The sequence below is a fragment of the Natator depressus genome, chromosome 5 (assembly GCF_965152275.1).
Source record: "Natator depressus isolate rNatDep1 chromosome 5, rNatDep2.hap1, whole genome shotgun sequence".
Classification (NCBI taxonomy): Eukaryota; Metazoa; Chordata; order Testudines; family Cheloniidae; genus Natator; species Natator depressus.
In genome coordinates this window covers 128,102,687-128,118,036 of record NC_134238.1, presented here as the reverse complement: position 1 = coordinate 128,118,036, position 15,350 = coordinate 128,102,687, and the positions used below count along the sequence as shown (strand labels likewise).

Sequence of the window (15,350 nt, the reverse complement as noted above, 5' to 3'; positions counted from 1 at the left end):
TGAGCTACCTAGATTAAGGCTTGCTCAGCTGTGTCTACACCTGCTGCAATCACTCCCCCTAGCTTCAGTTCAGCACAGCTTTTATGTGTCAAACAACACCCCCCACCAACTTTCTGAGGGTCTTCTTGACTGAACCAAAACTTAACAGAACACACACAAAAGACCTTCACTCTGGCTTCTCAGCAGGGAGGCAGCCTCCATCTACGTTCATCCATCCCACAACAAGGTCGTTTACAGGCAAGGTACAACCTTGATTCCTTACCTAGAGTCAGGGCCTTCCTGCCAACTGCAGCTCCATTCCAGGCAGGGCACAGCTCCTTGCAGCCTTGACAGTCCCTTCCTAAGCTTATTGCCTAGGGAGACCCCCTACTCTGTTTCCTTAGGAGCACTTCTCTCTAGGGGCAACCTAGGGAGCTCTGTTCTATTGCCTATTAGCTGCCAACCAGGCAGCTAGGTCGTTAATTACTTAAGGAGAATGAGCCCATCTGCAAAGAATCCCACGGGGTCGAAATTAGCTGTTACCACTCAAGAAAGAGATCTTGGAGTCACCATGGATAGTTCTCTGAAAATATCCACTCAATGTGCAGCGGCCGTCAAAAAGCGATCAGAATGTTGGGAATTGTTAAGAAAGGGATAGATAATAAGACAGAAAATATCATATTGCCTCTATATAAATCCATGGTACGCCCACACCTTGAATACTGCATGCAGATGTGGTTGCCCCATCTCAACAAAGATATATTGGACTTGGAAAAGGTTCAGAAAAGGGCAATAAAAATGATTAGTGGTATGGAACGGCTTCCCTATGAGGAGAGATTAATAAGACTGGGATTTTTCAGCTTGGAAAAGAGACGACTGGGGGGGGATATGATTGAGGTCAATAAAATCATGACTGGTGTGGAGAAAGTAAATAAGGAAGTGTTATTTACTCCTTCTCAGAACACAAGAACTAGGGGTCACCAAATGCAATTAATAGGCCCAGGTTTAAAACAAACAAAAGGAAATATTTCTTCACACAACACACAGTCAACCTGTGGAACTCTTTGCCAGAGGATGTTGTAAAGGCCAAGACTATAACAAGGTTCAAAAAAGAACAGGATAAATTCATGGAGGATAGGTCCACCAATGGCTATTAGCCAGGATGGGCAGTGTAGCAGGCTGGCTACCCTGCTCCTAAAATAGAAGGGGTTAAAAGCAGCCCTGGAGAGGGCTGTGGCTGGGGATGGCTGATTGGGGAAGCAGCTGCAGCTGGGCCAAACCCTAATCAGGCCCCAGCTGGCCTGTATAAAAACGCTGTGAGCCAGAAGCCCAAGGAGTCTCTCTCCAGCCTAGGAGAGAGCAGGGCCTGTCTGACAGGGTACTGAGGGTGGTGCAGTGTTTGGAAAGGAGCAGGGGTGCTCTAGGCTGGCAACTCCCCAGATTGTAAGGCCTGGTCCAAGGCACATAGAGGTACTGGAAGGCAGCAGGTCTGAACCCCCTTGTCTATGATGAGTGGCCTTTACACTGCAGTCTGCTGCAGGGGCCTTGGTGATGACTGGCAGTAGCCCAGACTGAGGCAAGGTGGGGATAGTGGGTTGAGTGTTCCCCAGGGAGGGGAGACCCAGAGGCAGAATGTGTGGGTGCTGCCAGGGGGCAGAACCCTAGAGAAAGGGGCAGCAGTGTCTGAGGGACACAGAGGGCCAGAGCTGTGTGGATCACCAGCCTGCAGAGAAAAGAGCAGGCTGGAAAAGAGCTAATTCCCAATGACCAGCAGGAGGCACTACAGGGGTGAGTCTGAACCTTTACAGGCAGGAATGGTGTCCCTAGCCCAGGGGTCTCAAACAAGTGGCCTGCAGGGCTATTTCCTGTGGCAAGGAGTGAGCAAACTACAGTCTGTGGGCCAGATCTGGCCTGCAGGATTGCCTCCCACCAGGCCTGTCCCGCTCCCTGAAGTGGCCAGCACAATGTCCCTGAGGATGGGGCTGGGGGGGGGGGGAGGGTAGAGAGCTCTGTGCATTGCCATGGCTTCCAGGCACTGCCCCCCGCAGTTCCCATTTGCTGGGAAGGGGGACCCGTGGCCAATGGGAGCTTCAGGGGCGGTACCTGCAGGAGCGGCAAGGCTAGCATGTGGAGCCTTGTGCCATGCTCCCCCACCCCCCACAGGCTGCAGGGACATGGTTCTGGTCATTTCCCAGAGTGGCACAGGGGCCAGGGCAGACAGCCTGCCCTGGCCCCAATGTGTGCCACTACCACCACAAAGCCTGCACCCCAACTCCCTTCCCTGAGCCCCCTCCTGCACCCCTGTCCCCCTCCTGCACCCCAACCAGCTGCCCTGAGCCCCATGCTGCATCCCCTGGGGGTAGGGAGGGGGTGGAGTTGAGGTGGGGACTTTAGGGAAGGGGTTGGAATGGGGACAGGGGAAGGGTGGGAAGAGGTGGGGCAGGGTCTCATGGATGGAGTGGGGGTGGGGACAGCGACCCGGGGGGCGGAGGGGGGCATGTGTCAGTAATGCGGCCCTCGGGCCAATGCACTAGTCCTCATGTGGCCCCCGTAGTCATTTGAGTTTGAGACTCCTGCCCTAGCCTCTGTTTGCCAGAAGCTGGGAATGAGCGACAGCTGATGGATCACTTGATGATTACCTGTTCTGTTCATTCCCTCTAGGGCACCTGGCATTGGCCACTGTTGGAAGACAGGATACTGGGCTAGATGGACCTTTGGTCTGACCTAATATGGCCATTCTGCTCTTATGACTGAAGAGGAGTAGAGAGGTGATGTTTAGCTGAGAACCTGGCCTCTGAAAATCAGCCCCCTTCAAGGTGTTTCAAGTTGGGCACCCAAAAATGACTGGTCAGTTTTGAAAATTGTGGCTATGCTGACCACATTTACCCTCAGCTTCCATGTGCTCTGAGCTGTATTTTTTGGACAGATGGCATCCAATCTGCCACTCTTGTCGTCCTCTGAACAATCAGATTGGAAATTCATGCCCTCTGGCATCTTTGGGAAGTATCCTTACATCCCTGAGTGACCAGCTGTTTGACAGTTATTTCCTTCCACACTGCTTTCTCTCTTCCTGCCACTTCCTCTCCAAGCCTATCCTCCTAGGTCTTACCTTGTACAGATGAGCCCCTGATTATGGGCACCTCAGGGCATGTCTCCCTCCATGTGAAATCAATGGGAGCTAGGTGCCTACATGCCTGGGAGGATCTGTAATGCTTCTATAGCCTGGCACTCCCCCAGTGAGCTGGTTATCTGCAGGCTGTGAAGGGATTCAAAGACCCATACTTTGTCACTGTTCATCCTTTTTGCATCTGGGTCATTTCAGTAGGTGACCTTCCTCCTCCACCCACTGTTTGTGTTATTCCAGCTACTTCCTCCTTGCAGTGAGGGGCTGTGAATTCCTCCCAACTTCCTGTGAGTGCAGATTGGGGTGTTTTCCTTTGTATTAGTCAGCTGGCCTTAGTTTAAGCATTGGGGTATCCTTTGTCCTTTACCCAGTAGCTAAAGAAGTAGCCCCAGTAGACTCCCCTCCTTTATTTCTGACCTGTGGATTTTCTGATGAGTTATGTCACCTCTCTTGGTGAGGTGTAGCAAGCCCTCATCTCCACTGTGGCTGACAACCTGGTTGTGTGAAATTTCTCCCCACCTCTTGCTTTGCTGGCTGCTCCCAGACAAAAGGCTTGAAGGAGAATGGGGTGTTTTACTCCTCTCCCTCTCCCCCATCTACATTTATATGGCTGTTTCCCACAGAAGAGCTTGCTAGTGGGAAATTCAAGTTAGACCCTCTTTGACCCATCTGCATCCTTGCCCAGTAAATTATGAAGAGATAAATCAAGCAAGGCCCCCACCTCCAAATTCCCTGTGGTGACTTGTGCTCCTAAGAAGAGTCTCATCTTGGGAACAGTGAAAGGTTTTAACCTGAACATGTGTCAGGACCACTCAGCATCTGGTCAGGATATTTGTGGACCAGAGCTACAGCAGCCCCTGAGGCATGCCAGGGTGCAAAAGCTCTCCCAATGAGGAAGGTTCTGCAGTGCTTCCTAAAGGTGGTCAGACTATGGCTAGATCTAATCCCATCTGGAATTTTATTCCACCACCTAGTCCCCAAGACTGAAATCCTTTCCCTGGCTTTACTGTGCTTTGCCCTGGCCTTTCTGATCCACCAAGAGGAGCAAAATTCTCTTGGTGGCTCGCAGATGGACATGCATTCTTGAAGGTACCTGGGACCTGCTCTAGGACTGGGAGTGAGTGGAGGGGCTAGATGTGCTCAATGAGGAGGAGAGGGATGGCGGGGGAAAGGATAGCCCAGTAGTTTGAGCATTGGCCTGCTAAACCTAGGGTTGTGAGTTCAATCCTTGAGGGGGGCCATATAGGGATTGATCCTGCTTTGAGCAGGGGGTTGGACTAGATGACCTCCGAGGTCCCTTCCAACCCTGATATTCTATGACATCTTCTAGTGCAACTAGTGCTGTCTGCTTGCCAAGCCTTAGTGTGGAAACCTGATTGCTAGAGCAGAGGTTTTGGTTGTGTTACTTAAGTTAGATGAGTGATAATTAACACACTAGCATTGGCAAGTTAGAGTCTGAGCTCTCCCCTGACATCTAGTGGTGAGTTGTGGAAAAAGACTTCAGAGCTGATCTCATTTGCATGGACACACCCACCCTGCCTAGGTGCTCAGCATGATGGGATTGCTTGCCCAAATGATCACGTGTGGCTGGTGTTGGATCCCCAGTCTCCTTGTTATTGGGGTAGGAGTAATAAAGGGTTGTTATCTTTGTGTGAACTGAGGGCAGCAGAACTGTACCCGGTTGACCCCAATGGAGGGATTCATCCTCACCTGAATGGCACTTGCTAGGCAGGGGACATGGGTTCCAAAGCCTAATAAGTTAAGGGTGTAGATTGTACCTGGTGGGTGCTGTTCAAGGGTCATAGACACCAGCTGACTCTTCATCTCTACATGATATGATAAAAGAGCTAATTTAGACTTGAGTTTTATTATATACTGCAGAACTGAAATCACTGATGTCTAAGTATTAGACCTAATTTGGGACAGTGTTCACTGTGTACCAGCAGTGAAGCTTCCCCCACTAACAGCTGAAATCACTGAGAACTGTGTTAAATGGGGGGTACTGAAGACATCTTGGTGTAGCTAGCAGGGTAGCTCACAGAGGTGTGGCGGGTGGCTGGCAGAGAGGGCCAGAGCAGAGCCCTGCAGAAAGGTGTGGCAATTGGCCATTGGGGTGGGAAGCAAGTGCCTGAGCAGCAGATTGTGTAAGGTGCCTCCTTACCCCATCCTTCCACACAGGATGGGAGGTGAACTCTGCAGATGAACCTCTGAACTCTGGGACTGCACTGGCCAAGGACAGCAACTGTGAGTGGGGTGCAAAGAAGGGATGAGCACATTAAAGGGACTTTTGGGTTGCTGGACTTAAGAATCTGAGGGGGGAAAGGACACTGCCCAGCTTACTTGGGGGTGGGTCTTTTGCTCATGGTTTGTGTTTATGAACCTTAGTTAGTGTTTTCCCAAATTAATGCTGAGTTACTTCCCTCCTTTTAATAAAGTTTTTTGCGACACTCAGGGTCTGTGCTAGTGAGAGGGGAAGTACTGCCTCTCAGAGGCACCCAGGGGTGGTGTGTAATTGTCCAAGGTCACTGGGTGGGGGCTGAAGCTGGTTTTGTGTTTCCTTGTTGTAAAGGAACCCCTAGATACTGAACCCAGCCCTTGCTGCTATTGGCTGTTAAAATATAGATGTTCAGGCCTGTCTGTAAAGGCCTATACTTTTAGGTGTATTTTTATCACTTAGCTAGTTACAGGGGTATAAAAACAAAGAATCCAAATCACAGCCTGCTTGTATATGGGCCTTCTCTCACTAGGATAATCTGAGGCCTTGTTAAGTTAAGGCCTTTGGCTAAGCAGCAGGGGCAGCCATAAACTGGGAAGCGTATGGTCCCATCCTCATTCCAAACTAGTCACATTGAAATAAGGTGCTATTGGGCTGTTAGGAAGATGATCCTGTCCTGATAATGCCCATCACCAGATAAAGATCTTAAGATGGTTGAAGAAAACTTAGTTTGACAGCATCCTGTCTGGCAAGAAATCACTTACCTATGGTTGTGAAACCCTCATTTCTGTATTACCTTTATGGCCCCCACTTTTCTATTAATCTGTCTGGTTCTCTAATTGTTTCTGTCTGCTATATAATTTTGCTAAGTGTAAATTAGGATAGTGGGATATAATTGGTTAGAGAATTGTTACAATATGTTAGGATTGGTTAGTTAAAATTACTTAAAATGATAGGTTAAGGTATAGCTGAGAATATTATCATATAAACGGGTCAAACAGGAAGTGGGGGTGGGGGGAAGGGAAATTTGGAATCCTATTTAAGTATGGGGAACAGGGACACTGGGTAAACGCTCTGCAGAGTCAGAGCTGGGAAGGGGGACATGAGGGGTAAATGCTCTATCAGTGTATAGAGATAAGCCTGACTGTGAAGGGCTTTGGAATATGCTTGCTTGGAAACTAACCCCAATAAACATTGCATAGTTTGCACATTGGACTTCTGGTCTTTGACAAGAACCAGGGGAGAGAGTGAAGGGAAAGCCCTCTAAAACTGGCTCCACTAGAAAGAAGGGTTACACTAGCACAGGTACTCCACAAATGTTTGCTCCAAGTTTGAAAACTGGGCCTTTTCTCTACCATGAAGTATTCCCAGTTGGAGAAGAACATGTCAACTGCATGATGTCTCCTGTGTAATTTCTCTTCTGTTAATCTTTTTCTGCGTCATTTTGTCTGATTCCTCTGTCATAAACAAACATCATATGTGGGCTTCTTGTCTCAGTTTTATGTTTCACTGGGTGCACTGCTATCTAAATGCCAGCACTTGCTTTTGTATCCATCCAGTCTACCTGTTTGTCTAGGTTCTTACATGACTCCCTCACTGTGGCTTCTGATTGCCTTTGTAGCAATCACTGTACTTCCATGAAGACTTTTGGAGACAGTTTTTGTTTCCCTTTTCACATTTGGGTGCATTTTCCAAATGTTGACATTTGTATTTTCTCTTTCCAGCATGCTTTTCATATCCCATTCGGTCTTCTACTATAGAAGTAGCACTAGATATATTACAAGAACTGACACTTCACACTGCCTCTTCCATAACAGTAATTTGTCTCTTTCGATTTGAGTTTCTCCTTTCAGTAACCACTACTTTTGCATGTGTGCCCTTAACTATCCCAGTGCCTGAAATAATGAATTTGAGGAGAACACCTTTCTATATACTGATGTGCAACCATCTTTCCCCTTGGTTTTACAAGGGAAATAGTTTCCCACTGGAATGTGTTTGTATAACTAGTAAATTCTAATTAGAACAGACTCCATGCCTTCCCCTTGTTTTTACAAAAGTCAATGATCTGTCTTTGATTAGATCCTGAGTTATTGGAGCTCTTCCTCCCACACACTGTTATTCTGTGGTAAATACACCCTGACCCTTGTTTCAGAGCAACTTCTTAACAAAACACTGGAGAGAATCAGATCCTCTCTATTTGTATTTGATCTACTTGTCAGGATGATGCACAAACTGACTATTTGTCTGTCATTAGAAATGCCTTTTCTGTCAGGGGTAGGCAACCTATGGCACGTGTGCCGAAGGCGGCATGCAAACTGATTTTCAGTGGCACTCACGCTACCTGGGTCCTGGCCACTGGTCCAAGGGGCCTCTACATTTTAATTTAATTTTAAATGAAGTTTCTTAAACATTTTAAAAACCTTATTTACTTTACATACAACAATAGTTTAGTTATATATTATGGACTTATAGAAAGAGACCTTCTAAAAAAGTTACTGGTACGTGAAACTCTAAATTAGAGTGAATAAATGAAGACTCGGCACACCACTTCTGAAAGGTTGCCAACCCCTGCTCTGTTAATCTGACCAGCTTCTTTGTCTCTTCACTTCAAACAGATTTGTTTTCAGTCTTAACAGACTGCTCAGCAGATTTTGGCTCGTTTCTCAGGGTAGGACCTGTTATTGAGTCAACACACCTCACACAAAACACAGGCAGAAGGGGTTAAGAACCCTTCCTGCCAGCAGATAGCAAGGCCAGCTCTCATCCCAGCTCAGCTGTGGGGAAAAAAATCTCACTTCTGGAGAGAAACCACCCTCACCCCCAGTTGCTGCAGCTAATGAAGGCAAGCCAAGCTGAAAGAGGAAGAGAGGGAACAGAAGAGTTTGGGACTTCAAATGGGGTGATAGCCCTCTGCCCAACTGCTAGCTAGCACCTTAGAACTTCCTGCCCTACAAAGGAGGGAGCTGTAGATGGAAGCCCTGAGGGCTAAAGGGTTTTGTTTTTTGACTCATTTATGTTTCTAGACTCTGGGGTTTAAGATGTGATTTAAGCAACTGCTTCCCCAGTCAAGAACAAACTCAAGTGGCTTCAACTAGAACTTTGCACAAGGCAGTGTCCACCACTGCTGACATGGCCTGTCCTAGAAATGTAAGCTGGAAGGGACCTTGAGAGGTCACCTAGTCCAGCCCCCTATGCCGAGACTTGGCCAAGTAAACCTAGAACTTCCCTGACAGATGTTTGTTCAACCTGTTCTCAAAATCCCCCAGTGGTTCACTGCCCTTTAGAGTTACAAAGTTTTCTTGAATATCTAACCTAAATCTCTCTTGCTGCAGACGAAGCAGATTACTTCTTGTCCTACCCTCTGTGGACATGGAGAACAATTGATCACCACCCTTTTTATAACAATCTCTTACATATTTGAAGACTGTGTCCCTCCTCAGTCTTCCCTAGAGGAAACATGCCCAGTTCTTTCATCCTTTCCTCATAGGTCATGTTTTCCAACCCTCACTAATGTTAGCACTGTCTGAAAACCAGTGATTGTTGCCTTTATCTGAGTCCATCTGAACCTTCATTGGTGAACTGGATCCAATTCTAAGATATTGGTCACCTGAATTTTCAGCTCTATCCTAAGACAGGACTGAAGGTCCCATTCAGACGTCTCATTGAAGTCAGTGGGATTTAAGCACCTGCATAAGTATTTGCTGAATCAAGGCCTGAAACACAAACCTGGCAGCCAGTGACTCTGGGATTTCAGCAGTAGTTGAGGCTGCAATATTACTTGGATCCTAGCAACCAGATTGCTCATCAGAAGTTTTCATAAATGATTAATCTAACTGGCTACATTCTTCCTATAAAGGGGCAAACCCATCATATTTGGGATGATGACCACATGCCTTTACGTGATAGGGAGATTGTGAAATTCTCTTGGCTCTAGAATTTGTTCTCTAGTTCATAAAAATATGCTTGATGTAACAGAGCAAGTGAGGCAGTCAGAGAAAGGCCTGGCTCTGCAGATCATACTAAGACCTCATGAATTGTCTTCTGCCTATTAACCATGGGCGCATCATTACTCCTTCTATCTGTTATGCCAAGCATGGACCATAGGTGTAATCTCTGAATACAGTCAAGCTCTTCTGGGAAATCCCTGCTGTTGTGCCCACCCTTTGGAATATGCTCTAAATGGAGACAGGGCTCTTAAGTTATGTTGACATTTTCAAAGCTATCCAGGGGGGTTAGGTGTCAAATCCCCATTCATCTTAACAGGAACTGGACATCCAGATCCATGAGGTGGTTTTCAAAACCTCAGGTCTTAAACATTTGCCCTTCAACTTGTCCCAGAGCCAATATGACTGCCTGCCTCCCCCAAGGCTCCTTGAGCTGAGCTTAGCCGGGAGCAGGCTACTCTTGTTTTCTTCAGCCAACCACAGGGTTCCCAGTGCCACCTTTGGCAATAGGAATAGCTGGGTCCATTGGAAAAACAAATCTCTCCCTTTCCCATGGCCAGGGATTTGCTGCAGAACCTTCTATTTTTTTTAGCGCTGTTGGGTTACAGTGCTGCTGGAGGCATCGTCGTACTGAGGTGAGTACAGCGTCCCCTGCTGAGCACATCCAGCAGTGGCATTGGCTACGCAGAGCGACTTTGGTGGCCGGTGGTCACTCCATCACTTTCACTCCACGCCTCTCTTCATGGAGCTGCTAGCCATGCAGCATGTGCCAGAGACCTTATGTGCTAAGAGAGCAAACAACTGAGATCAGGCTTGTGTGACTTGACTTTCCATGACTTCTGCAGTGGCCAGTGTGGCTGAGAGGTATAGGGACTGGAGCACCCACAGGGAATAAATGGTGGGTGCCACACCCACTGGCAGCCCCCCTTTCAGATCCTCCCACCCACTGGTGGGCCCTGCAGATCAGTGCCTCCCCCTCCCTCCCAGCACCCACCACAATCAGCTGTTTTGCAGTGTACAGGAGGCTGTAGTACGGAGGAGCAAGGACATGGCATGCTCCATGGAGGGAGTGGAACTGGGCGGGAAGAGGTGGAGGGTTGGGTGGAGACGGCTTGGGGCAGAGCCAGGGGCTGAGCACCCCCGGCACTTTGGAAAGTTGGAGCCTGTGATTCTATTTGCAGGCAACTCTCTCCCCCTGTGCAGGAATTCAGGCTTTCAAGATGCTTAAAAGTTGGGCATTGTAATGCTGAGTGTGGCAGTGCCTAAATCCTCTGCAGATCTTGAATAGCTTTGTATCATCTGCAAATGTTGCCAGGTCACTGTTTACCCCTTTTTCCAGATCAGTTATGAATGTTCAGTAGGACTGGTCCCAATATAGACTCCTGGGGACTATTTACTTTTCTCCATTCTGAAAACTGACCATTTATTCCTACCCTTTGTTTCCTATCTCTTTAACCAGTTACCAATCCATAAGAGGACCTTCCCTCTTATCCCATGACAGCTTACTTTGCTGAAGAGTGTTTGTGAAGGACCCTTTTTGAAAGGCTTTCTGAAAATCTAAGTACGCTATATCCCCTGGATCCCCCTGGGCCACATGCTTGTTGGCCCCCTCAAAGAATTCTAGTAGATACGTGAGGCAAAATTTCCTTTACAAAAACCATGTTGGCTCTTCCCCAACAAATTATGTTAATCTTTGTGTCTGACAACTTTGTTTCAACCAGTTTGCCTGGTACAGAAGTAGGCATGTCAGCCTGTAATTGCCAGGATCACCTCTGGAGCCCTTTATATAGTGAAACTTGAGTCCTGTTTAACTATACCTTAATCAATCATTTTACTAACCAATCCTAACATATTGTAACAATTCTCTAACCAATCCTACCCCACCACCTTAATTGATTTACACCTAGCAAAATTAATTAGTAACCGACAGAAACAATCAGACAGACAAACAATAGAGAAGTGGGTACCATAAAGAAATGAGCATTTCACAGCCAGAACTATTAAGTGATTTCGTGCCAGACAGAATGCTATCAAACTAAGTTTTCTTTAACCACCTTAAGATCTGTGGTTTTTTTTTTTTAAACCTGGTAATGGTGGGTACTATTAGGATAGGATTGCCTTCTTAAGTCTACTATTACATTATTTTAATGTAATTTAGATGGAATGTGAGGATGACTTCCTGTTTCTTGGCTAATGGCTGCTGCCCTCCTAATATGATCACAGACAAAGGCCTCAGACCTTACAATCTGGCTACAGGAAAAGGCCGTATCCTTACGGCAGCACACCCCTAGTTCCGGCACCTATGCAGTACCTAGAGCAACAGGGGCCCTGATCTCTCTTGGATCCTTTTAGTAAAGCAAAGCGTATTAATCTCAGACCTTCCCAGGGGCACTGGAACAATTGCTGTAGTGGGGTGCTGAGAACATTGAACCGAACCGTAAACCCTATATACGACGGAAACCACTTCAAGCCAGGGGGTGTGGCAGTACCTCCTGCATCCCTACTTCCAGCACCAATAGACCTCCCTTCCACGGTGACCCTTCTCCTTAACCCCTTCACTGTCATTCCCTGGGCTCCAGAATCCTAGAAGCTCAGAGATATGCCCATATTTATGGGGGAGACTGGGTTTTCCATATTTACTGGCTATCGTTTTGATACTATCAACGAACTTTGATGAAGAGAGGCAGACGGATGGAGACTGGTTACAACAAACCTGTAGGTCAATGGTATGAGCAAAGGAGCACTTCAGCGAGAGGCTTTAGCTGTCCGAAGTGCTTTAGCCCACGTCGTATTTTAGAAACAAGAAAAAAACCCACCATTGTGTTATAAAAGGAATTATTCTCAGAGTTGATTTAATTGCCAGAATGTGTCTACAGGAAAAGAGAATAACAATCTTTAATTATGATGACTGTAGGGGTGGACTGAAGTCCCAGCACAGCATCAGAAACAGCTGCGGTCTCTGCAACACTTCTTTCCTAATGTGCACCGGTGACCATAGTGAGCTATTAAAAAAAATGGTGAAAGCAATGTCTGATTGTACAAGGTTATGGAGGTGAGTAATTCCATTAGCAACATCTTCCTGCAATAAACAATCACATCTAATATGTGCCACTGTATCCCTTGGTGTGCTACCCACAGTGTGGATGGGCTTTGGAAAGAGGGTAGTCCCCATTATGTGGTGTTGAGCTCCCCCTTGGGGCTCAGTGTTCTGCTGTGCCCAGCAGGGCCAGGGAGCCACAGAGGTGCCAACTGTGGTTGGTCACAGGATCAGAGAACTTGGCCCCTAGAGTAGCACAGAGATGCTTTGGGGTTGCTCTAAATTATGCCCTGGTTGCAATAGCCCCCAAGGGGCAATCAATCAGGAAGGGATGGCTGGAGCACAGGGCACTCTGGACTGGCCACCTATTCTCATGCTTGCCCATGCCTCTCCTAGGTATGGCCCCTATATGTGGGCACTAGAACTGGACACAATACTTCAGGGTCTCACCAATGCTATATCAAGAGGTAATACCACCTCTTGCTCAATCTCCCCCTGGATGACATTAGCCAGTTTAGTCACAGCACTGCACTGGCAGCTCATGGTCAATTGGTTAGCACCAGGACCTCTACATCCTTTTCAGAGTCCAGAAGGAGGTTCCGTCTGTCTTGCTGGACTTAGCATGAGCTGGGCAGTGCCAGTGAAGAGCCTTGCAGCCCAGCTGGGTCTCTTGACTCTGGATCCCCTGATCAAGAGAAACCTTTGAGGCCTTCCCCACTGCCCTGGAAGCTGGATTGATGGGGGTCACTGGAAGAAGCCCTGGAACGCTTTTAGGTGCTCCAACTTGGTTGTGACTGAGCCAGTGCTATGCTGGAGCTAGCCAGGATCCTCTCGGAGGCGCAGGACAAAGCAGCGGGGAAGGGACAACATGTGATTGCAGCCAGAGCTTTTTGTGAAGTCAGAAAAAGGGGTGAAGGAAAGAGGAAAAAATGCCCGAATTCTTCCCACCCTAGCAATGAGCTCCACAGGAAATGGAACAACACCTTCCACACCCCCAAAATGTGAGACAAGCCACAGGGCACAGAGCCCTGATGTGCCTAACGCTGACCATGGTTTGAGCAACTTCACTAAACACACTACAGTTTCACTGAGGATATTCTGTGGAGTGGGACAAGCCCAAGAGACACTGAAAGAGACCTGGGTAATATGCAACTAAACTGATTGTACCAACCCAAGGGAGATTCCTCACCCACCCTGGCCAGACTGGGAATAGAAGTTGGAGTGTGATTAGGCCGGATGTAGGGTTGTCACAAGATTATTGTTATATACCAGTAGCTGAAAGCGTGCGTGCATGCGTGTGTGTGTGTGTTTAAAAAAAGGCTAACAGCTTAAAAACTGGACAGTAAATGATGGTAAATCCCAGCAATGCTTGAACCTGGAGCTAGTCAAAGCAAAAACAAGCTCTCAGCCATGCTTGTAGCTGTCTCCACCACTTCACACTGGTTCAACAGACATTTGAGACTTCAGAGTGATGCTTGGAGTTATTGTGTGCTGGTTGTGTTGTGCTTAGACAGTTGTGGGTGGCAAATAAAGGGTGGGTGCTGCGGGAGGGGGCTATGTGTGTTTGTGTTTGCTGGTTGTGTTGTAGTGTGGGTGATTTTGAAGATCTGTGGCAGCAGGGCCAAGTAATCCACCATATGTGCAGTCTCCCCTCATACAACCAATGAAATTGTTATATTCAAATTAGTTGTAGAGTAAGGGTGGTAATTGGTTGAGTTACCTCTGATATCACAGTGGTCTAGGAGTCTTGGCATGGCATAGACACGTGCCATACTATCACAGGGGTGTAATTCGTAAAGAAAATGGCTGAGATCTTAAAAAATGAACAGTAACAGACTGCAAATCCCAGTGATGATTTAACCCAGAGATATTCTGAACAAAAAGAGCTTTCAACCCTGCCTGTAGCTGTTTCCATAGCTTCACCCTGACTCAACAGACATTTTAGGCTCAGAGTGACACACAGAGTGACAATCCTGGAATTTTATTACATAGATTACGGTAGCCCCTAGAGGTCCCCACTAAGCTCAGGGCCCTATTGTGCTAGGTGCTCTACTAACACAGTGAGAGACAGTTTCTGCCCCCCCCCCAAGAACTTACAGAGGAGATGGAAAAAATGTGGGAAGGGAAACTGAGGCACGGAGAGCAGAAGGGCCTTGCCCAAGGTCACATAGCAGGTCAGTGGCAGAGTAGGTCTCGAATCCAAATCCAAAACCCTACTCGCTAGACCAGGCTGCCTCCCCATGTCACACAAAGCCCTTCTGTTTTAGTGACAGTCAAAGCACCAGGTCTGAGAGAGGGTATTCCCTGGAGATGGACGAGCCCAACAGGTGCTGAAAGAGAGTTGGGCAGTAATGCACCTGAAGAGCAGACTGCTCCAACCCAGGGGACGTCCCTCACCAGCCCTGGTCAGAAAGAGAACAGCTGTGGGACGGTTCTTGGGGGGTCTGAGCGGCTTGAGGGGCTGGCCTGAGATGCCCCCTGCTGGAATCACAGCGCAGAGTCTGACTGTGTGAAGCTGCCTTGTGGGTGGCAATGCAGGAGCATGCCAATCCATCCCAACTGCATCTCTGAGAAAGCGGAAGATGGAGGCTGGGGGAAGAATCAAGGAAAATGCCAGGTTTGAAGTGCACGTTATTCACGTCTAATATTTTATTGCTGGTGCTTGGCCACTAAAGTGGAGCTGAGAAAAAGGGAAAGGGACCAGAAGGTGTGCAAAAATCTCCTGGCTGAGAGCAAGCCGGAGCAGGAGGGAGGAGCATTGTAAGACAGCTATTTGTTTCTGGTTGGAGCCAGGACTGAAGGGCTGCACTGTCATGCACACATGCAAAGGGGCAGAGTGAAGACAGTCTGAGGGCCCCAGGCCTCCGCTTTCTGACATCTGTGCTGCTAAAATCTGAACTTCCACCCAGCGGAGGTTTTCTCTGCATTAAATTCCACACAGTGGCAGGCTACAGTTCCCTGCTAGAAATCACACTGGCAGGTAAAGGGAACGGGGGGCTGCAGCTCGCCTTGCCTGAGAAGTAGCTCTAGAGGCACTCTAGTACTTGCCTT

The 15,350-nt window shown here is 47.8% G+C and overlaps 1 protein-coding gene across 1 annotated transcript in view; it reads left to right on the top strand.

Moving 5' to 3' along the window:
• The first annotated feature begins 14,851 nt into the window (after window positions 1–14,851).
• LOC141987833 (neuronal acetylcholine receptor subunit alpha-7-like) overlaps window positions 14,852–15,350 on the top strand; it is a 119,180-nt gene continuing 118,681 nt past the window's right edge. Inside the window, exon 1 of the mRNA XM_074953622.1 lies at window positions 14,852–14,916. Within this exon, the coding sequence (XP_074809723.1) occupies window positions 14,910–14,916 (7 nt within the window). The 5' untranslated portion in view covers window positions 14,852–14,909. The remainder of the gene's footprint in view (window positions 14,917–15,350) is intronic.